This window comes from Eleutherodactylus coqui, chromosome 13, assembly GCF_035609145.1.
Source record: "Eleutherodactylus coqui strain aEleCoq1 chromosome 13, aEleCoq1.hap1, whole genome shotgun sequence".
Classification (NCBI taxonomy): Eukaryota; Metazoa; Chordata; class Amphibia; order Anura; family Eleutherodactylidae; genus Eleutherodactylus; species Eleutherodactylus coqui.
In genome coordinates this window covers 64,521,032-64,545,064 of record NC_089849.1, presented here as the reverse complement: position 1 = coordinate 64,545,064, position 24,033 = coordinate 64,521,032, and the positions used below count along the sequence as shown (strand labels likewise).

At 46.0% G+C, this 24,033-nt stretch overlaps 1 protein-coding gene across 1 annotated transcript in view; it reads left to right on the top strand.

Annotated features, from left to right (window-relative positions):
* Nucleotides 1-4,829: 4,829 nt before the first annotated feature.
* The window catches only part of CDH22 (cadherin 22), a 156,254-nt gene continuing 137,050 nt past the window's right edge, over nt 4,830-24,033 (top strand). The window contains exon 1 of the mRNA XM_066587905.1: nt 4,830-4,945. Within this exon, the coding sequence (XP_066444002.1) occupies nt 4,832-4,945 (114 nt within the window). The 5' untranslated portion in view covers nt 4,830-4,831. The remainder of the gene's footprint in view (nt 4,946-24,033) is intronic.

The following is a 24,033-nucleotide window of genomic DNA, read 5'->3' as shown; positions in this document are numbered from 1 at the left end:
GCGCAACGACTGTGGACAGGCAGCCTAAGGTGTGCTCTTTTTTCTGCAGAATTACACAGCATATTGCGCATCTGTGTGTGCCATGCGTATACATTTGTGCACTTCTAGGGGGGACCTATGATGCGCACAAAAATAGAGCGGTCCTACTTTTTTGCACGTGAGAAATGCATGCGCAAAAAGAATAAAATGTGCATGAACCCATTGAAATCAATGGGTTCTGTTCTATGCATATTAACGCGCAAATTTTGCATGCACAAATACGCCGGTGTGAAGGAGCCTCAATCTCTTATTTTTTCCCTTGCTTGTGTTCCTCCGCGTCATCCCTCTTTGTGGAATAAATAAATATGGATACGGTCTGGATGGATTCAATTTGTCCTGATCAGTGGCTCGCAGTCGTTGTGACAGGAGTCAGTGGGAAACAGGGAGCGGGATGTAATTTTTATTGTCAACATGATGTACAGTAGAGCTTAGCCAACATAGAGCATTTCCGCTAGAGAACTAGTACACATACTAGATGCATAATGTAGATGCCGGGAGAAATCTAGTATCAGCAGGCCCTTACAGGTTCTGTACTTCCCACCAATGTAAGGATGCCAGTCTGTAGGGTCAGTGCAAATAAAGAGTTAATTGAATTACATTAAGATATTCATCCAAGGCTGCATGGGGAGATAGGACATGACTGAACAGCAGGTGCAGGCGCTGAAGATGCTACTGCTAGATAAGTAATGAGGGAAAACTCCTTGAAGAAGTAACCTTGTACAGAAGATACACTGTTACATGCTTTAAGGGAATCTGTCAAATGGAACATGCTGTCCAAACTACATCATGTTATACAGCAGGAGGAGCTGAGCAGATGGATATATAGATGGGGAAAGATTAGGTATAACTTGTATTTTATTCATTTATATCTCTGCACACTCTGAGCTGAACAGTCCAGTGGGCGGAGCTATCGGTGATTGACAGCTACCCCTCTATGTAAGTCATAGACTGATAGGACCGCCCGTTGGACTTGTAAGCTCAGAATTCCGCCGACTGAAGCGTATTTCTCACATGATACGCCCATGTGAATGGCCAAGAACATGCTCATTAAGTTCGGGCTCGATCACGGCTATTCTTCATTATTGCGATCTTACGGTGGTTGCGGCCAGCATGTAAACGCATATGCTCATGTGAATGAAACCTAAGAGCCATTCAATTGTATCTCCTTTTGCAGGATGAGTTCTAGTTTTCGTAAGAACTAATTTCAGGTCTATATAATGTATTCAATAACTTTAATTATTTTTATTTTTGCTGGGGCCAATGGGAAAGAGCTATTTCTCCACTGTTTTTTCCAATTTATTTCTCTGGCATTCACAGTGTGGTATACATATTATATTACCTTTATTCTACATGACGTTCCGATTGGGACAACACTAAATTTATAGAGGCTTTCTAATGTTTTATCACTTTTGCGCAATGTAATTTTTTTTTTTGCAAAAATACTTTTTGTTTGGCGCTTCATACATGCTTGATAATGTAATATATCATAGTACTCTGTTATGTGTGTTGTAATACCGATTAGGTGTAGGATTTTTGGATCTTTTCTTTTTTTCAATATTTAAAGCCTTGTGTAAAGGGGGAAAAAGTTATTAATTTTTTGTGTAAAAACGTTTATAGATGCCACGATCAGCAATGACTACAGCATCTTCAGAGTTAAATTGTATAGAGCAGAGGTCCCCAACTCTAGTCCTCAGTGACCGCCAACAGGTCATGTTTTCAGGATATCCTATAGTAAGAACACCTGTGGCAATGTCTGAGGCACTGACAATAATTACATCACCTTTATAACACTGAGGAAATCCAGAAAACATGATCTGTTGCTGGTCCCTGAGGACTGGAGTTGGTGAACACTGGTACAGAGGAGTGATTAGATGAGCAAGTCCTCATCATTTCACTTCTTTTATGGGAAAAATCCCCATTTGTAATAATCAAATAATGCGGTGATTGATTGGGGGAATGATGAAAAAAATTCATGTCCCCCGTCCCCTGGGACAGGGAGATATACAGAAGACTCACAGCTCTTCTCGGCTTCCGCTGGTCTCCCCTCCCTCTCCCCTCTGCACACTCTAAAAAATGACAGCTGTAAATTCGGTATTCCTGACTCCACTTCAAAGGACTGGAACTCTCGTTCTGTAAGGGCTACAAACATGCTTTTTGTGTCATTTTGAAGTAAACTATCTCAGCTTTAAAATGATACAAAAACATCTTGCTAGCCCTGATAGAAGTGGAACTACAGTTTTTTTTTTAAGCAGAACTAACTCTGTTCTTTCTAAACTATAATGTCCGTTTCCTGCAGAATAAAAAGAGCTCCTCCTAAACTGCTGGGGCTTAAAGGACACCCAGGCTCAGCTATTTTCTTGTGGCTTTTCCCATCTCTTATAGATGAGGTGGTCAGGTTATAGGATGCTTGTGGGTGGGTGGGTGGGTGGGTGGGGGGGGGGGGAATCCCTTTGTAGCTTCTCTTCATACCACAAAGCAGCAGCAGATTCAGCACTATGGCACATAACTGTTGTCTTTAAAGGCTATGGAAACCTATATTCATTAAAAATTAATACACACATATCTTACTAAGTTCCTGCAGAGAAAAGCACTTGTTTTGTTTTAAGTTTTCCTTCTCTTGCATTTAGAAAGCCTCATACTTGGTTTGCAGCCATCTCCTACATTTAAGTTTCTGACTGGGAAGCATTCTGAGTATTGATCAGCTGGTCTCTCCAATAAATGCACACAAGTTCAGCTCTGTTCCCCTCTGCTCTTTCAGAGGCTGTGTAGCATAACCACGCCCACTCAATGCTACACAGCTATCTCTCGTCTTCTCTCTGAGTAGCTGCTGGTTCTGTTTCCCTTCACTGCTGATAAGAGCAGAGAATTCATCTAGGAAGAATTTCAGCCCTCTGTAATAGTAGCTTTCTCTGCTCTCCTCAACCATCACCCAGCACTTTTATTTTACAGCCCTTTATAATAGCTCAGTAGAAAGGCAGTGAATGCAGGAGCTGTCAGTTTATTCTGACTGACATAATTTGCTAAGATTTCAGTCGTCCAGTCTGCAGTACCTCGGAAAACAATACAAGCACAGAAATATATTTTTTTTAATGAAAACCAATTACAAAAAGTCTTCATTTCCAAAAACACAATTATTCAAAAAGTGCAAAGGTGTACATCGAATTTAAATGCGAGCGTTGGTCTTATTTTAGTATATTCTGAAGAAAACTAATTTGCACACTAAAGTAATAAAAGGTTTTTTCATATCCAATTACAGTTTACTTATTAAAAGTAACAGGAGGTACAGAAACTGCCCGATTCCTTGTATACAATTTACATGATTTTAATTATAACTGATGTGGAATGGTTTGTATTGATGTTCTACAATGACCTACAATAATTGATATGAAAGACAACTAATATTTATGTTTGTTTCTCTCTGCAGGTCTCGGATTGCTCATCTGCTACTACAGCATTTCAATAGAAGTTTAGCACCAAGGACAGTTCTCCCTGCTGTCTTCTTATGGGCCAACAATGAAAGGGACATTGAAGTTTCCAACTCTACAATGATACCAGCATCAAACATGCATCATGTGGCGGCACAGTCCTATGCAGGCTAAAGGGTAGAAACTTGGATGATTGAATGTAAAACCCAACACAGGCAAAGCTTGACAAGTCATACTGCAGTTCTACCGAACCCAGAAACGTGTTCAACTTCTTGAAAGAGCCAATGCACTTAATATTCATTCCCATCATGCAATTACTTTCTTACCATTTTTGACACATCCTCTCGCGAGAAGGATCCTAGGTACCATATCCTCCATCCTAATGCCCAACACAACTACAGTTATGGCCATTAAATTATAATGCGGCAGACACACTTTTTGCAGTGCTCTTATTATAGAAGTCCATCCCAATACTTTAATAATTACCAACGATTGTAGTTAACAGAGATTATACTCCTTCCTAGAATTCTTTACAGTTTAGCAGTTTACTATAGTAAATCATCATGGTAAATTCCAGTATATGTATTTTGCAACCCATTATATTCCAAAACAGCTGTGCCTATCCTATTAATGCAATCTGGATTTCCTGAGATATCTTAATTACCTCAAAGTATTGTATATACCGGCGGAGGATCTTTTAACACTGCACAGCATAGTCCTGCATCGTATTGTATAGAGGAACATTATAGTAAAGAACAGCTGGGTTTTAGCTGTTCAAAAGAGGAACTCAAGTCCATTACATTAGAGCAGAAGACATCTTGGCGTGCAAGTTCATTACAGGACCTGCATAAGTTCATTATCATCGGTGCATTGTAGCAAGGATCATACATGCCTACTGTGTGCAAGTGCACAATGGATGTCCCTGCTGCGTTGCAGAAAATCAAAGTAGCCTGAGACAGCATGGTATTTTCTGCCGAGAATACAGTGTGTTTGTACCTTCATATAAACCCTATTCATTCCATGCGGAACCCTAATACATTCTTTCTATAGTATAACGCACTGCATACTAACAGAAGGCTACGTTGACCCAACTCGACCCAACCGAGTCCTTTGCATTCCATGTAGTGCGTCCTTTCTAATCCAACCGGTCGGAGGTTTCATGAACTTGGATGATGTCTTGAGAGAATTTCTACAAACTCGTAAAAGAAGAAGAATGCCCTCATGTGCCACTATCGCACTTGGTGTACCTATCCTCCCTGCGTGATGTGAGGCCCCAAGGATCTTGTGGACTTGGGATGGCTGCACAAGGCTTTGCCTGGACTGTGGTGCTGATTTTCTGCAGCCCGAAGCTCTTGGGAATGGTTACCATGGAGACAGGATTGTCGTTAGAGGTGTCTGGACGGGTGAAGCGTGGTTGGGTGTGGAATCAGTTCTTTGTGGTGGAAGAATATACGGGAACGGAGCCACTTTACGTGGGGAAGGTAAGGAGATGAGCGGCGAAGAAGACAGCTCTTGAGATGTAAATGAGTTACATGGGGTGGGGGCTGCTTATGAGGGGTTAACTCGCAAAGCAGTGCCTGAAGGAAAGAGCGTAAGGGGGGGCATGGTGTCTGAGGGTCCTCACGAGGGAAGAGTCAAAGCCTTAAGGGAGAGAAAACAGAGACGAAAGCCTGAGGGGGGCACACGTGGGCGAATCAAACACTAAGAGATCATACTCACGAGATGAGGTTTGAGAGAGAACTTGAGACATGTTATACCTCAGGGTAATCACGCTGCTAGGAGTAATAGAGGTCTAGTCATGAAAGCACCAGAGAACATTCGCATCATATATTCCATTTCAATTTCATGGATTTTTGTTGCCGTCTCTCTTCTTCATCAAAGTCTTGGAAATTTACTTAGCGAATTTGCATTGCAATCGAATGCACCTTTAAATCCTCTCTCCATTCAAGGCACATTTTCATATACAAATTCAATTTAAACATGCTTGTCTGCCAACCAGCTTCATTGCGGGTAAATGTCTGATATTCGGGTTACTGGGGCCAAGGCCGTTACTTGCAAACAATTTTCTATGGGAGCCTAATTTCCTTTTTCATGTTCTTCGGTGCTTTTCGTGCAGCAGTACTCTCCATGGAGAGTTATATTGTATTATCAGATAGGAATACTCACAAATGGTATGATCTAATAAATGTTTAGTTTTTGCGCTATTTTTAAGGGGGTATTCCCGTTGTGAAGCGAATTTTTGAAAAATCCAAAGTGTAAGCACCATGTTTTTGCACATCAGGTTATATGGATATTAATAGTGTGGATATTACCCTACCTCCATATTCAGTTCCCCATTTTTGATGTTTTCCTGCATTGACAGTTTTCCAGATGGCTGCTGCTTCCCTGCCGCTATTCATCTTGAAACTACAGTTCGCGCAACTCCCCCCACTGTACCTCACTTCTTCTGTGTCCCCCCACTGCGCTGGGATGGTAACCCAATCAGCTTCTCAACATCTTACTTTAATGTCCCACTAGTAGGTGAGGAACTGGAATTTCCTGCTCTACATCACTTGTTAAATTGAAGCGCTGTTCTTCCGCTTTGGTCAAGTCTTACGGGTCATCCTCTGTCAAAGAGCAACTCAGGAAACGGTACATTGCTTCTCAATGCGCATGCGCCGAGCAATGAGGGAAAAACCCACTCCTGCTGCTTCCTACAGCGCAAACATATATATAATTATTTGTATAGCGCCACCTTATTCTGCAGTGCTTTCAGGTAACTTATTTATTACCCCACCAAGCTGGAAACTCATTTTACCAACCATGGAAGGCTGAGTCAACCATGTGCCGGCTACTTGAACCATGTGGGGACTTGAACTTGCATAGGGATTTGAACTTGCATTTCTGGTGCCTGAGCACTCTACACCACACGGGGCTCAAGATGATGGCAAGAAGCAGGTTGATACGTCCGTGCTAGCAGATCGAAATTGAATTTTTTGTGATCAAAATGCCAGTTAAACCCTTTCCAAGGAATAGAATAGCAATTAAATGCCTAATTAGGGCCATCTGTCTTCCCTTCCCTGCGTTGTTCACAGAGTAACTCCCCCCCCTCCCTTTTTTTGAGCTGCCATAGAAGTTTCTGCATAACCTGGACAGAGATAGAACAGGACCTAGCTTTTCGCAGTCAACGACTTTGCGCTGAAAAAACAAGTTTGTCTGAACGAATCTACTAAAATCGAAGGCTTCGCCTTGTCGCGTTTTATGGGCGAGATTTTCACGTGCGGATATACCTCCATAAATACGTTTGTGTGAATCCATCCTAACATAGTATGTAAGACCGAAAAAAAGACATATGTCCATCCAGATCAGCCTATTACCCTCCAACGTTGATCCAGAGGAAGGGCGCGGGCAGACGAGCGTAGGCGTATTTACGTTCGCACGAGCACAACGTATAATCGCCCGAGCGATCGTTTTTCACCGATCACGACCAGAGCTAGAAAGCGTATTTTCGTTTGTTCCTACTTTGCAAACGGTCTTTTCGGCGATCGAATATGCGTTGGCGCGTATTTCGGTCACATATGTTCCGGTTTTTTTCGAATTGCCGTTTTTACGCGCCGTAAAATCGCCCATGTGAACGAATACATTCGAAACCATTGCCTCAGATGGTCACGTATATACGTTTGGTCGCAAAAACGCGCCGTTTATGCGCTCGTCTGCCCGCACCCGAAGGCAAGAAACCCCACTGAGGTAGAAGCCAATTTTCCTCATTTAAAGGGGAAAAAAATCCTTCCCAACTCCAACCTGGCAATTGGAATAATCCCCGAAGCACCGACCCCTCTTAAATAATTAGTGGCTATAACATGTAATCTAATTTGTGAAATCCTGCAACTAAGGCCTCATTCACACGAGCGTTGTGATTTTCGACGGCCAAATCGCCACCATTAATCGTATCATGGAAGAGTAGCCACGATGGAGTTCTGCGAACATTTAGCACTTTCTCGTCAGCAGAAATCCTCCTAATGACTTCTAATGCTTAAATAGAGCCAACTGTCTTCTTTTCCGAGCGTCGGACGCAGGTAAACTCCCTTCTCCCCCTTTTATTTTCAGCTCCCATAGGAGTCTATGGGAGCCTCTAGCTCTTTTGAGACTGTATGAGAAATCGGCAACTGAAAAAGGACGGCGATTTGACAATTTAATGGTGTGATTTTTTCCATGCGCCCGAAAAAAAGTCACCAATATGAATGCATGTATTAAAATCCAATGCTTCACATGGTCATGATTTTCAGTCGACGTTTCACTGTGGCGAAATAGCTGCGTAAAAACGCCCTTGTGAATGAGGCCTAAATCTGTACCAAATCCGCAACAAAATCTTGTGTGAATTGCTTTACAGAGTTTGGAAATACAGCAGATATTTTCCACTATATGTGAAATTAGCCTTATTAGAGGAGAATTCCTCTAAAGGAGCACCTGGGACTTTGACTACTAATGACCTATCTTCAGGGATCCCCACTAATCAGCTAACTGTCTGTCCCGCTGTCAGTGCAGCAGGCTGGACATCGTCATCGGAAGTGTAACGACGGACTTCACTTCCATTTAAATTAATGGGAGCGATGCATAACCATATTGCAAATGTTAAAATATATCATAAGCATTCCTTAGGGATCCACTCTGTGTACCGGGATACCCCTTTAAGTCTAGCCATGATCCCAGCAATCAGATTCACATGTTTATATATAAGTATCTCCTGCAGAAGGCTAGAGGCAAGATAGAGCGACAAGTAACACAGTTGTGAATACTGTAAATGCATGCACATCTTCTTACATTAGGCACTTTGGGGAAATTTACTAAGCCCAGCCTTTCCGACACCGGACTTCGTATGATTTACCCCAATACATGGTGGGCTGAATACTTGAAGAGGCACGTGTGCACATCCACAGAAATGTGGATGGCATTATTTACACTAGTTTCTGGCGTAAATTATACATAAATCTGTTGGTCTAGGGTGGCCACGCACCCCTACGACAAGTTTCACCCACTTTTTAAAAAAAGTGGTGGGGCCGCTGTAGAAAAATGCACCTGTGGATTATATCTTCAGAGGCCATGTGTAACTTGGGTCTATATTTCAAGGAAGTTCTCTATACTACTGGTAAAGCCAATCCCCAAACAAACCATCACAACCTTCAAGGTGAGTCAGGAGGGATATCATTACTCCTTAAAGGGGTTGTCCCGCGGCAGCAAGTGGGTCTATACACTTCTGTATGGCCATATTAATGCACTTTGTAATGTACATTGTGCATTAATTATGAGCCATACAGAAGTTATAAGAAGTTTTTTACTTACCTGCTCCTGTCAGGACAGTGTCCGGGATATGGGGGTCCCTGATATATCCCGCAACCCCTGTCCCTGCCTACTTGCCCCCCTGGGCTAACCCCCAGGGCGACAACTGGGCGGCGGTCCCTACCCTCACTAGGGAAGCGGGACACGGGAAGACAAACAGACACTGAAGACAAACAACGGTAGAACGGTCAGACAATCCGGGTCGGCAACAGGAGGGTACGCAGTACAGGGGGGTCAGGCAAAAACGTAGTCAAGGTCCAAAAGCAGAGGTCAAGAAAGCCGGGGTCACAAACAGGAGTCAAAAGAATACGCGGGTGCAGCTGGAAGACCAAACTAACACTGGCAAGGCCTGAGAGGAAAACACACCTATTTAAATGCTGTCAGCGCTCCCGCCCCAGAAGCTGATTGGGGCGGGGAGCCTGACAGCAGCAGGGCTAATCAGGGCGGTGCTGGGGGCACGCCCCCAGTCTCACTGCACAGACAGTTACCAGGGAAGCCAGCCTGGTAGTCAAGCGACTAGAAGCACCAGCTGCCTCCCTAGCAACCCGGCGGCGACCAGTCTTACAGCGGCCCGGGGAGATCACAAGAACCGGGGTACCTCTGCGCCGTGCTCCTGTACCCCGGGTGGCCGGACCGGTGGTGCGGGCACGGCGGCCCCGAGAGTTGCCGGTTCTGACAGTACCCCCCCTTCTACGGGGGGACACCGGACCCCCATGGCCAGGTGCGGGCTTAAGCGGGAAAGCCCTGTGGAATGCCTGGACTAGGCGTGGCGCATGAACGTCCCTGGCAGGGACCCACGTCCTATCCTCAGGGCCAAATCCTCTCCAGTGGACCAGGTACTGCAGCACACCTCTAACCCGTCGGGCATCCACCAGCCTTTCTACTTCATACTCCAGTTCCCCCTGTACCAGAGAAGGAGGAGGCGGGTTCTGGGTGGGTAGAACTGGAGTCACATACTTCTTAAGTAAGCTTTTGTGAAACACCTTGTGGACCTTCCAGGGGTCAGGAAGTGCCAACTTATATGACACCGGGTTGATGACCTGAGAAACAGTAAATGGGCCAATGAACCGAGGAGCAAGTTTCAGGGAGGGAACCTTGAGTCTCAGATTCTTGGAGGACAACAAAACTTGCTCCCCGACTACAAAAGGTGCAGAGATGGTACATCTTTTATTTGCGTATTTACGCAGTTTCTCTTGGGAACCCTGAAGGTTCTTACGAACCTGGGCCCAAACTGTGCACAGTTCCTCAGAGGATATGTCGGCGGCCGGATTGTTCGAGACCACAGGAGTGGAAAGCGAGAACCGGGGATGAAACCCATAGTTACAAAAAAAAGGTGACAATTGGGTCGACGAGTTAACATGGTTGTTGATAGCAAATTCGGCGAGAGGTAAGTAGTTGGCCCACTGATACTGGTTATCAGAGACAAACAGTCGCAGATACTGGATAAGTTCTTGGTTCATTCGTTCCGTTTGTCCGTTACTCTCGGGATGGAAAGCGGAGGAGAAGGACAAATTTACGTTTAGATTTTTACAGAAGGCTCGCCAGAAGCGAGCGACGAACTGAACCCCTCTATCTGACACAATGTCCTCGGGGATCCCATGTAACCGAACAATCTCCTTGATGAACATTTCAGACAGAAGTTTGGCGTTAGGCAACTTGCAAAGCGGAACAAAATGTGACATTTTAGAGAAACGGTCTACTATTACCCAGATGACCGTATTCCCCAGCGAGGATGGCAGATCAGTAATAAAATCCATGGACAAATGGGACCATGGCCTGGACGGAATGGGCAAGGGAAGAAGAGGACCCTCAGGACGTCTCCTGAGATTCTTCCCCCTTGCGCAAACCGGGCACGCGGACACAAATACCCGTACCTCCTTGGCCATGTGCGGCCACCAATAGAGTCTGGATACTAACTCCAGCGTACCCCTGATGCCGGGGTGTCCAGCTAGGACAGAAGCGTGTGTCTCCTCTAACACTTTCAATCTCAGTGACGATGGGACAAATAATTTGCCTTCCGGAAGGGCTTCAGGAGCAGATTGTTGAGCGGCGTGAATGAGAGGTGAAAGGTCGGAGGAGACAGCAGCGAGGACCACCCCAGGGGAGAGAATGCTCTCAGGCTCCGGCTCGGCAGGTTCCGGAGAACCAAAGCTCCTAGACAGGGCATCAGCCTTGACATTCTTAGAACCGGGTCTATAGGTAACCACAAAATTGAACCGAGAGAAGAACAAGGCCCAGCGGGCTTGCCGAGCATTTAACCTCTTAGCGGAATCTAGATAGGTGAGGTTTTTATGGTCTGTGAGTACCGTGATCTGGTGATGGGCTCCTTCCAAAAAATGCCTCCACTCTTCGAAAGCCCACTTAATCGCCAGCAATTCCCGGTTGCCTATATCATAGTTCCGTTCGGTGGAAGAAAACTTCCTAGAAAAATAGGCACACGGTCTAAGGTTGGTGAGAGTGGAGGGACCTTGGGACAGTACCGCTCCCACACCAAACTCAGAGGCATCTACTTCCACCAAAAAAGGGCTGGACAGATCTGGTTGTACTAGGACAGGTGCAGAAGAGAACGCCGCCTTTAGGGTATCGAAGGCCCTCAGAGCCTCAGAAGACCAGGTCCTCACATCTGCCCCCTTTCTGGTGAGGTCCGTTAGAGGTTTAGCCACCACGGAGAAGTCTTTGATGAATTTGCGATAGTAGTTGGCGAAGCCGAGGAAGCGTTGAAGGGCTTTCAACGACCCTGGCTGGGCCCACTCCGTGATGGCTTTCACCTTTTCAGGATCCATCTGGAAGTCGCATGGCGTGATGATATACCCCAAAAATGATATCTTTTGTACCCCGAACACACATTTCTCGAGTTTAGCAAACAGCTTGTTATGTCTGAGTCGAGCTAGTACAGTCTGAACGTGAGTATGGTGACTTGGCAAGTCGGAGGAAAAAATCAAAATGTCGTCTAGATATACAACCACGAACACCCCCATGATATCCTGAAACACTGAGTTCATGTACCCCTGAAAAATGGCGGGGGCGTTACACAATCCAAAAGGCATAACTAGGTATTCAAAATGCCCGAGGGGCGTATTGAAGGCGGTTTTCCACTCATCCCCCTCCCGAATGCGGATGAGGTTGTATGCTCCCCTGAGATCAAGTTTAGAAAACCATCGGGCACCAGCGACCTGGTTGAGGAGGTCAGGAATGAGTGGAAGGGCATACTGGTTTCGTACTGTGATTTTGTTTAGCTCTCTATAGTCAATACAGGGCCGGAGGCCCCCATCCTTCTTCTCAACGAAGAAAAACCCGGCACCCACCGGGGATTCTGAGGGCCGGATGTGCCCCTTGGCCAGGCTGTCCTGGATATAGTCCCTCATGGATTCTCTCTCAGGAACCGTAACGTTATAAATGCGGCCCTTAGGAAGTTTGGCCCCAGGAATCAAGTCTATTTTACAGTCCCATTCCCTATGAGGGGGCAGAGCTTCAGATAATTGTTTGGAGAACACGTCAGAAAACTCGGAGAGGTAATCTGGTAGGGGGGTCCCCTCGCAGGTGGAGATTCCCACCTTCACCGCACAAAGGTGGTTGGCACAGCGGGGACCCCACTTTACCAGTTCCAACGTGTCCCAATTTACTACCGGGTTGTGCTCCCGGAGCCAGGGGAGGCCTAGGACGACGTCCACAGACAAATCTCTCATCACTAGAAAGGTGCAGGTTTCCACGTGTAAGGCTCCTATCGTAAACCTTACTTCAGGGGTAACCAGATGAACCACCCCTGCTTGCAATGGGGTGGAGTCCACTCCTGAAACCAGAATCGGGGTCTCTAAACGTAAAAAAACCCCGGACAGTTGAGCAACGAAATTAAAGTTAACGAAATTCGCCGCAGCCCCAGAATCAACAAAGGCTTGCCCAGTACGGTGGAAAGCATGAAATTCTAGGGTGCAAGGCAATAACATTTTGGATAACACAGGGAGTACCTTAGCTCCTAGACAGTCCTCCCGACAACTGCCTAGGAGCGGGAGTTTTCCTGCCGTGGCTTCTTAGTGCAGGTGGCAATGCGGTGACCCGGCTCCCCACAGTAGAAGCAAAGATTCTTCTTCAGGCGATATTCCCGTCGCTGCTTGGGGTTCATGGCTCCCAGTTCCATGGGCTCGGTGGTGGGAAGTGAGAGAGTCAGGTCAGTAGAAGAAGTGGGCGTGGGGAGTGGAGTGGCCCGAGCGGCGTGTCGGCCCCTCAAACGTCGGTCGGCCCGAATAGCAAGCGTCATGGCTTGCTCCAGGGTTCTAGGCTCTGGGTGGGCCACAAGTAGGTCCTTGAGACCCTCAGACAGACCGGTCAAAAATAAGTCTTTTAGGGCGGCATCGTTCCACCCGGATTCCGTACAATGTTGACGGAATTGGGAACAGTAGTCCTCCGCCATTTTACAACCCTGGCGCAGGGCCAGAAGTTTGGAGACTGCGTAGCCCGCCCGGTCGGGTTCGTCATAAATTTGACCCAGGGCGGAAAAAAAAGCGTCAAGGGATAGTCGGGCTGGAGAGCCTGCTGGTAGCGAGAAAGCCCAATTTTGGGGGTCCCCCCTCAGGCGGGTAATTACAATTCCCACTTTCTGATATTCAGTACCAGAGGAGTGGGGTCGGAGATCAAAGTAGAGCTTGCAGCTCTCTCTAAATGCAAAGAACTGACCTCTCTCTCCAGAGAAGCAGTCCGGCAGCGTGGCTCGGGGTTCTGACATAGTCCCGGGAGCGGAAGGGGGCTGCATGGGACCTGCAGCCGCCACTTGTTCCTGTAGCTGCATGCGGGCGGTTAGGTCCTGGACCAGGTTAGTAAGGACCTGGACCTGGTTCGCTAACGCAGCCACGGCCTCCATCGAGGGATTCAAAGTAGCCGGGCGGATGCACGAGTCTGACCTACCTTCGGCCAGTGTTACTGTCAGGACAGTGTCCGGGATATGGGGGTCCCTGATATATCCCGCAACCCCTGTCCCTGCCTACTTGCCCCCCTGGGCTAACCCCCAGGGCGACAACTGGGCGGCGGTCCCTACCCTCACTAGGGAAGCGGGACACGGGAAGACAAACAGACACTGAAGACAAACAACGGTAGAACGGTCAGACAATCCGGGTCGGCAACAGGAGGGTACGCAGTACAGGGGGGTCAGGCAAAAACGTAGTCAAGGTCCAAAAGCAGAGGTCAAGAAAGCCGGGGTCACAAACAGGAGTCAAAAGAATACGCGGGTGCAGCTGGAAGACCAAACTAACACTGGCAAGGCCTGAGAGGAAAACACACCTATTTAAATGCTGTCAGCGCTCCCGCCCCAGAAGCTGATTGGGGCGGGGAGCCTGACAGCAGCAGGGCTAATCAGGGCGGTGCTGGGGGCACGCCCCCAGTCTCACTGCACAGACAGTTACCAGGGAAGCCAGCCTGGTAGTCAAGCGACTAGAAGCACCAGCTGCCTCCCTAGCAACCCGGCGGCGACCAGTCTTACAGCGGCCCGGGGAGATCACAAGAACCGGGGTACCTCTGCGCCGTGCTCCTGTACCCCGGGTGGCCGGACCGGTGGTGCGGGCACGGCGGCCCCGAGAGTTGCCGGTTCTGACAGCTCCATTGCTAGCGTCCTCGTTTCCATGGAGCCGACTAATTTTCGCCGTCTAATGGCCAAATTAGCCGCGCTTGCGCAGTCCGGGTCTTCTTCTTTTCTGAATGGGGCTCCGTGTAGCTCCGTGTAGCTCCGCCCCGTCACGTGCCGATTCCAGCCAATCAGGAGGCTGGAATCGGCAATGGACCGCACAGAAGCCCTGCGGTCCACCAAATGAGAAGATCCCCGTGGCCATCTTCATCAGGTAAGTAAGAAGTCACCGGAGCGCAGGGATTCAGGTAAGCACTCTCCGGTGTTCTTTTTTAACCCCTGCATCGGGGTTGTCTCGCGCCGAACGGGGGGGGGGGGGGGGGGGGGTTGAAAAAAAAAAAAAAAAACCGTTTCGGCGCGGGACAACCCCCCCTTTAAGGAGTGAGGAGACTTATAAGTCCATTCATGCTCCTCTGGGAAATTTATGCCAAAAAGGAAGATGGAACAGTACCTCTGCAGTACCAATAGGTGGTGCTGCAAAGGTATTGTTCCATCTTCCTTATTTGTATTACCTTCAAGGTTGACGTGTGAGCCGGAAGTCCAACAAGTGATAAAAAATTGGGGGGAAAAACAGGCGGGACCTGAGATAATGATAAAATTACTCAAGGGAAATTTCGCCCAATTTCTTTGTTTATCACAACCAGCATATATACACGTTTCGAGGCTAGTAAGTCTCTTCCTCAGTATTAGCTGGGGACAAGCGTTGGGAGCAGGATTCCAGCTGCATGTCCTAAGAAGAGAAGAACATTTTTATCACATTTTGCATTTCCGAGTCACTGTAGGGTTGGACAGCAGAACGGACCAAAACATCTATAATACGTTTAGGGGAAAACATTCTCCTTCCTATGCTCTACCAAGGACAGCCGTCTGTGTGGTAGCAATGAGAGTCTATCATACTATATATGAGCTTGTCCTTTATCTCAATTTCTCGCAAGCATTTACTGTAACTATCTATGTTTATATACAGTTTGCATATCTAGGAGAGTGCAGATACCTTATACTATTCATTTGGTTATATCTGAATTAAAGGCGTTTTTCCACGACTCACAACCACTCTGTCCTTCCTGGTTGCTGCTGACCAGGACATGTGACTGCTGTAGCCAATCACCAGCCATAGAAGGTCACTGCTGTGGCTACCAATTGGCTGCAGCAGTCACATGTCCTGGTCAGCAACAACCAGAAAGTACATAGTGGCTGCGAAGCAGTTAAAAAAAGGCTATGGAAACCTTTGTGCATGAAAAATCAATACACACATATAGAAACATAGAAAATTGATGTCAGAAAAAGCCCACATGATCCATCCACTCTGCCATTATATTATTTCCCTTTTATTTCTCTCTTAGGATAGATCTATACTTATCCCAGGCCTACACTCAATTATTGTTGATTTTCCAACCACATTACATTTGTCCTGGACTGCTAACAAAACCCTGAGGTGACTTGGTACCGGAGCAGTCAGACTGACGTGTTTGCTTGCTACACAGGTGCCTTGATGCAGGAGCAGACAGACAATAGGTAGCGATAAGAGTGGGGTGGGCACTCTGAACCCCTCCGTCAGAACCCAGCTCGCAGAGGCACACTCATCCCGAAACGGACCACCCCACTACTTCCCCAAGGGCAGATCCAAGGTCAGAGAGGAACAAGAGTACAGTAAACCAGTGACAAATAGAAACTGACAATAAATAAAAGACAACAACACAGAATGCAAGACAAACAGAAACGCAAAGAACAAAACAGAACACAGGATCTAGACAACAGACAGGAGAACTGAGCAAGCTTACTTGATCTGAAATATAACCAGCAACTCCCAACCAGGAAGAGCTGGGTTATATAAGGAGTGGGGAGAAACTGATTGGCTGACAGAGCTGTCAATCACCAGCCACTACCTCAGCCATCAGGTAGTTAACCTAACTAGACAGGACCAAAGACATTAACCCTAGGTAGACAGGATGGAACCTGCAGAAGCAAATGTGTGCTGGCAGAGAAATGACAGAGTGCTGGCAGTGACGTGACACGCATCTGCTGGAAGTTTGTTCCAAGCACCTACTACTCTTTCAGCAAACAAATATTTCCTGACGTTGCTTCTGATTTTTCCCCAACTAATCTCAGATTGTACCGCCTTGTTCTTGTATTTAGCTGCTTAGTAAAATCACTGCCCCCCCCCCCATAACTTTATTTATACCTTTAACATTTTTAAATGTTTTGATCAAGTCTTTGCTCTCCCTTCTTTCCTTCAGGCTATACAAATGAAGTTCTTTAAGTCTTTCCTGACATGTTTTGTTCTTTAGACCTTACACCATTTTTGTAGTCCATCTTTGTACTCATTCTATATTATCAATGTCTAAGTGAGGTCACCAGAATTGAACACAGTATGCCAAATGTGATCTCACCAGAGCTCTAAACAGTGGGATCACAATCTCTTTCTTTCTGCTGGTTGTATCTCTAGCTATGCAGCTGAGTATCTTACTTGCTTTCTTCACTGCTTGCTCCATACTGTGGACTCATGTTGAGGCTGGCAGAAAGCAGAGCTCCTAAATCCGCTTCGGAAGTCCTGGATAACGCAGAACAGCTAATTTGATACTCGGTCCAAGGATTTCTTCTCCCTTAGGCCTCCTTCCCACGAACGGATTTACGCCGCGTAAATTCGCGGCAAAAATCCGCTGCGTGGCCCCCTGCTATTAGGTTCTATTGAACCTAATAGCACAATGCTCACGATGCGTAATTCCACCGCGGAATTACGCACCGCGATTTCTCCCGTCCTCACCCGCAGCATGCTCTATTTGCTGCGGGTGAGGACGGGCTGTACGCGCTGACGGCTTCCATTGCAGTCAATGGAAGCCGTCCGTTCACGCTATCTCCCGCTGTAACCAGCGGGAGATAGCGTGAAAAAAAGCTTCCCCACCTACCGCCGCAGCGTCATTTGACTCGGCCGGCGCGTCATTTGACACGGACGGCGCGTCGCGTGACACTGCCGGCCGCGTCACGTGACGCGGTGGGCGTGTCACACGACGCGACGGCGGTGGGCGGGGAAGCGTTTTCACGCTATCTCCCGCAGGTAAGTATAGGGGCTCTGGGGGGCGCTGTGACGGGCTTCACTGCGTAATATTACGCGGCGGAGCCCGTCACGCTCGTGGGAAGGAGGCCTTAGGGCGAGCACCCACTGGCGTTTGCGTTCTCCGCGGGAAAAAAACGCAGCGTTGTCGCCGCGTTTCTCGCGTTTTTTCCGCGCGTTTTTCGCGGCGTTTTCGCGGCATTTTCCGTTAATTTCCATTGACATTCATGGGTGCATTAGGAGAAAAATAGGGACACATATGCAACTGACAGTTCCTATGTTAAAAACGCAAACGCAACGCAAAAAAAACGCCAGTGGACAGGAACACATGTTATCTCTATGCCTGTGCAGGAAAAACGCAAAACGCAGGTAAAAAAACGTCAGTGGGTGCTCGCCCTAAGTGTGCTGTTTTACATTTGGAAACATTAAACTGCAATTCCATTGTTTTGACCTTTTATCCAGTAAGGCTAAATATTTCTCCATGTTCAAGACACCACCAGGATTTTCAACACTTTTATGTCATCAGCAAACAGACAGACCTTGCTAAGTCCCTGCAAAAAAAAACCAAAAACGATTCAATAAGGTTGGGTTCACACAACTATTCCGCCTGCGGCTTCTAATCCCAGGATTAGCCAGCAAAGTGGACGAGATTTTGCAAAAATCTCATCCACATGCTGCGGCCAATCCATTGCGGTCAAGCCGCATGAAAACTCACATGCGGCTCAGAATTCAATTCTGCAGCATGTCAATTCCTTTCTCGTTTCTGCAGTGGCCTCTCTCCTCTCTATGGAGAGAGAAAGCCGCAGCGGAATATCGACAGCGAAACCACTCCAAAACCCATGGCTAAAGGCCACGGGTTTTGAAGCTGCGCTTATCCTGCAGAAATCTCACAGTTTTTCGGTGCGGCCATTCCATGAGAATTGCACTGAAATTCCGTCCCATGTGACCCCAGCCTTACAGTATCTGTTTTTTGCATTGAGTTTTCCTTCTCATACTCGGTTTGCAGGCTCTTCTACACTCAAGTTTCTGGCTTGGGCGTGTTTTCAGCACTGGTCAGCTGGTTTCTCTCATGGAGGTACACATGAAAAGCTCCCCCTCCCCTCTCCTCTTTCAGAGGCTGTGTAGTATAATCACTCCCACTCAATACTACACAGCTATCTCTTCATCCTCTCTTTGAATAGCTGCTGGTCCTGTTCCCCCTCACTGTTGATGAGACCAAATGCACAGTATATGTAACAGTGTACCACCACAAGAGTTTTGGAGCTACATGTTATAATATAGTACATTTAGAATTTGGGTTAAACCCTGTGCTGTCTGATTTTTATTTTTCCCTTGAGCCCATTAAAAATTGCTATAGAAAAGGTGACTCTCTCCAATGAAAATGGAACTTTTTGCTATCCGATTTGCATTGGTAAGGCTATCACTGCAGAAACTTGACAGAAAAGAACTGATGCAAATGTGTACAACAAAATTTACTCAAGCCATAAACATGCCTCTTACCTCCATTTGAGTATTGTTTACGCTATCATGGATCTGAAATCGAAGAGCTGAGGAAATTGTTTGCATATATGAATTACAGAGAAATCTGAACATTTCTAATGGACCAAACCAAGTCTGTGCACAGATGACACCAGTTCTCTGACTGCTCATCTGTTAGCATATCATTGAAATTGCAGCACCAATGACACGTCACCTGCTGTCTTCTTCAAGGGAATGTGTCATAAGAAAATGACCTATTGTATAATTCACATATTTTAATCATATTTTTTAGGAATTTTTTGTTACTTTTTTTTTTAATTGTTCGCGTCATTATGAATGTCTAAAAAACTTCTAATGTCCTGCAGTTTTAGTTTTCCTACTAAACCTAGTAATAAGTTGAAACCTCCTGTTCTGCAGAGAAAGCTTTTCAGCAGTCATCTTATTATCATCACAGGCAGGATTACCATGAAAGGTAATACCAATGTATAGATAGCACTGGATCCAGTTTTCACAATAGATGATGGTCACAGCTCACCTCCTCCTCTCCCTGCAAAGTGACTTCTGTACAGGTTAACAAGACATGCTCCAATAGAAGTCAACGGGTCCTCTTCTGTCCATTATATGAACAGCCCATGAATTCCTCTGTAAAACACATCTCTAAATACTGTCAATTGCAGCTCATGCAAGATGGCCGCTCCCATAGTCATATACTGACAATAGAGTAGAAAAATGTACAATCATAAGTAAAAGCAAATGAAAAAAATTGAATATCTTTCAAGATTTAGTTCTAACTAGTAAAAAAGAAATAGATAGATGACACATTCCCCTTAAAGGACAAGATGTGGTTCTGGAGGGGTATAGTTTCTCCTTGTGGAGAGCGCCAAGTGGGCCTAGGCAGTCTTATAGGCTATGCAATGCTTCCTGGGAAAAACTGTATGCAAATTAACTTTCCAGAAAAAATGACAATTTTCTCCCTATTTCCATATATTTGCAGATAAAAAGGAAACACTAATGTCTCAAACTCTACAATAAGGCTACCCTCAAATGTACAATGTAGTCAAAGCCACCTGTAGGCTGGCTCATGTCCTGTGTATTACCTTCTATGCAGGGGTATACACAGATCTCATAGGACCTCATAGGAAAACTCAGAATGGGACTCCCGTAGCTCCTGCTCAGTAATAGTCCACCTGTTCCCCCACCGTCAACTCAACTATTATCCCCTGAACCACCATCTGACAGTAAATATGTGATTACCTACTCTCATTACCATGTTGCATTTTCAACTAACCTTTGACATATCCTATAGACATGTCAAAAGTATTGATCAGTGGGGGTCCTGCTGCTAAGACCCCCACTGATCGCCAGAACGAGGAGACTGCAGTGCTCACCCAAGCGCTGTGCCCTCATGGCTGTTTTTGCTGCTTTTTGCCTTCTTTCACCAACTGAAGATGGCCTGCATAGAGGTCTGTATAAAACCCTATACACCTCAATGTGGCCGTCTTCAGCTCCCAGAAAGAGACGAAAAGCAGTAAAGACAGCCGAGGGGATACAGAGCTCAGGTGATCGCTGCAACGCCCTTGTTCTAGTGATCAGCAGGGGTCTCAGCAGCGGGGCCCCCAACGATCAATACTTTTGACATTTCTCTATGACTTGTCGAAAGTTAGGTGAAAATGCAGCTCCATGTTATGCATCTACTTTTCCATAAGTTTGGGCAACAAGATTGTGATCAGCGGTGCAAGTTCCAGATCCACAGGCCATTAGGACCAGTGGAGCCCCCTTCGGATGTATCCTGTGTGATTCAAAGACTGATCCTGCATGTAGCACAGTTCTAAATGGGCAAAAGAGAAGCAATGTTTATTCTGTTCAGTAAAGGTCAAGATACCAAAAAGGTGCTAATTTCTATAAATCATGTGCTAAAACCAATTATCTGACGCAGCCGACCACCATTGAGGCTAAGATTGCCATTAGTAACGATTTGACCTGATTTTCTTTTCAACATTACTAAGTAATTCTTGTAAATCCATACACATAATTATTACTCTTTGCATGGAGCTACAGGGTCATTTACTAAGTGCATATACCATTGTCTAATGACTGCAAAGTCTCATCTTAGCTCTTGAGCACAAAAGGAAGAAAGTCATGTCAAGTATCTCACTTCCACCAAATCTCTATTGGATTGCCCAACCCTTTACTTAATAGAAAAGTATTTTTGGTACATTGAACATGTGAATAAGATTTTTTTTTCATTAAATTACTCATGGCAGGGTATAAGGAGCGATATATTGCATTTAGATACCACATACGTATGAACATGCTTATACCTGTCAGAATATTTGAAGGTGCACTACAGATTGAATTGGATGTTCTTTTTTCCGCTCTGATATACTAAGCTGCACTTTACCATTTATTCACATCATTCTGCGTCACATCTAAATTCATCTCCGGAAGTGAGGATCGTCCATATAGGAAATGAAACCCACCTTAAATGTATCTTTGGCATGTCAGAGTGTGGTTCAGAGAATGCAAGGAAAAAGTGGAGGAACTGTCCATAGCAATCAATGCAGTTGCATCGCTCATTCTCCAAAGAGGACTGAAAGATAGTAGCTGATATCTGAAAAGTTGCTTTGACCAACTACCGCTCTATTCCTTTTCAGTTACTTTGATAACTCCCATCATGCCCTAATCAAGACCAGAGAAAGCAGGTCGCCAGCAGCACAAATTGTATATCCCTCCAAGGGCTGGGCATAGATTATGCAGTAGCCAAAGAAACAGGTGAATGGATCCTTATCACCAAAATCACATGCAGCAATGAAAAAAGACTTCGGCAGCATCCAGGGTGCAAATTGATATCCAAAGTTTTATTCCCCCATCACAGAAAAACAGGCAACGTTTCGGCCATGTTGGCCTTTGTCAAGCTGAGCTTGCTTGACAAAGGCCAACATGGCCGAAACGTTGCCTGTTTTTCTGTGATGGGGGAATAAAACTTTGGATATCAATTTGCACCCTGGATGCTGCCGAAGTCTTTTTTCATTGATGCCCTAATCAAGACAAAGCACCAACCAAATATAAAAAGGAGGTTTGTGGGCATTTTCCTTATAGCACTTACAGCAGAAGTATTTTATCATAATTGAGCCACATTGTGAGAATTCCCGCCACGGGTGGTATTGTTTGTCGGGGGGTATCAGTATTCATTCTCGTGAGATATCATTTTCCAAAACACAAATATTGTAAAAATACTGGACTGCGCTTCAAGTGAAACATCCTGTACATGAAATGCTCACAGTATGGTGCTTCACTGGGTTGGGCGCCGCAAACTCCTATTTAGGGTGCTATTCAAAAATATAAGCTGTAATTATGTCACCTAATTGATAGAGAGATTAACAGGGTGTTGGGCAGCAGGGCGCACCCTGTCAGACCAATGAATGAGCAGGAGAGGAGCTTCAACCAAGTCCTTACTTTGGCTGACCACGACATTCCCTGTCGGCAATGCATTGGCTGGCTAGCACGTTTTGCAGGCAGCTAGTGTGGAGGAATGGCATGGAGATGCCCACTCACACTTGGTCTTGCCATTGGTCCAGAAAAAGTCCCGGCTACAAGCCGCAGCATAGGGTTTTCTTGATGCCAAAAAATTCTCAGTTCCACACCACATTTTGCTCTTAACTGATTTATTAATGGTAACTCACAGCAGTACTGGCGGTGCAGAAGACTTAGTGGAATTCCAGACAATAAGAAGTGTAATATTTATTTCTATCCCACAAATACTCTGGCTACAAACTCTGGTCTTCAACTGTAGCCCATAGCAGAGGTAAGAGTTTCCTGCGGCCCTCTACACACACAGGGGTCAGAGCCTGGTGCAATAGATCTTCACTCCGGCCTGGTCTGAGTCATATTGTGCCACCACAAAATAGTGCTCCCTGTCCTTATTTTCGGTTCCTCTGAGCCACCCATAATCACCTCACCTTATAGAAATACACACATTAATATGAAAGTGCCAGGGGTGTCACTCACTTTACAGAGATATCACATGACTATGATCAGACCCCATCATTTATACAGACTCCGTATCCAGTCCCAAAATTGTACAGGGCCTTTATCCAAACCCCAAATTAATACAGACCTCAACTCCTTAATTTCAACAGGCCCCATAATTAAAACAGTCCACAGATCATACCCCATTATTAATAGACATCCCAGGCCAGCACAGATCCCATAATGAATACAGCCCCAGTCCCGTTTAAGACCGCCGCTCTGTCCATGCTGCCGTTGATGCCACCCCAGTCTTCTAGGCCTTCCTATGCTGCAGGCATAACACCACATCCTGGCACTGATGCACACTATGTCTTGACATGGGCAGTGTCGAAAATCAGTGCAGTACCGTATGACTAGCTGGGAGCGAGGAGCGGTGAGCAACACAAACCATGCTCACCGCTTCCCGGTACTCCTGTAACAGTCAGTGATGGAAGCCTTCACTGTATGGAATGTTAAGTGTCTTAAAAAGTCTTTACCAATACAATGATGCAGATTTTTTCCTTGTGGCGAGGTCACACCCTAGGTAGTCACCTACCAACTCTTTATCCTGGCCCTGATGTTGTCTGTACAAAGGACATAGAATGAGCAGCCCTACCAGCCAAAGCCCATAGTCAAAAGTGACGCTACTTTAAGAGCAGACGTTTTTCTGCTCTCCAACAACCTCTTTCAGTCTCAGCAGCCCATACACCTTGAAGGTGATGTTGCGGAATATCCTCTTACATGATAATATACTCTCCGAATCACGAGGATCATTACCTGGCAAATGTATTTATTAGATAGTTTCTGAATTGCCCTACAGGACTAGATGTTTCGCTTCTTCCAAGTCAGTAACAAGGGTCTACGACTCTCTGGCTGAGAGGCTGAATTGCTGGACCCTGACCAACGTAGATCGAGTGACAGAATCAACCCCTGCCAGACATAGTCATTAATAAATAACATGTGCGGCAGGCTGGATGCACTGATCAATCTCTACCTGCTGCCACAATTCCATGTTTCTGCAGAATATTATAGTGCTCAGTAAATTGTATAGCAGACATTATTATAGTCACGACTAGCCACGTTCTATAATTCACATCTGATGT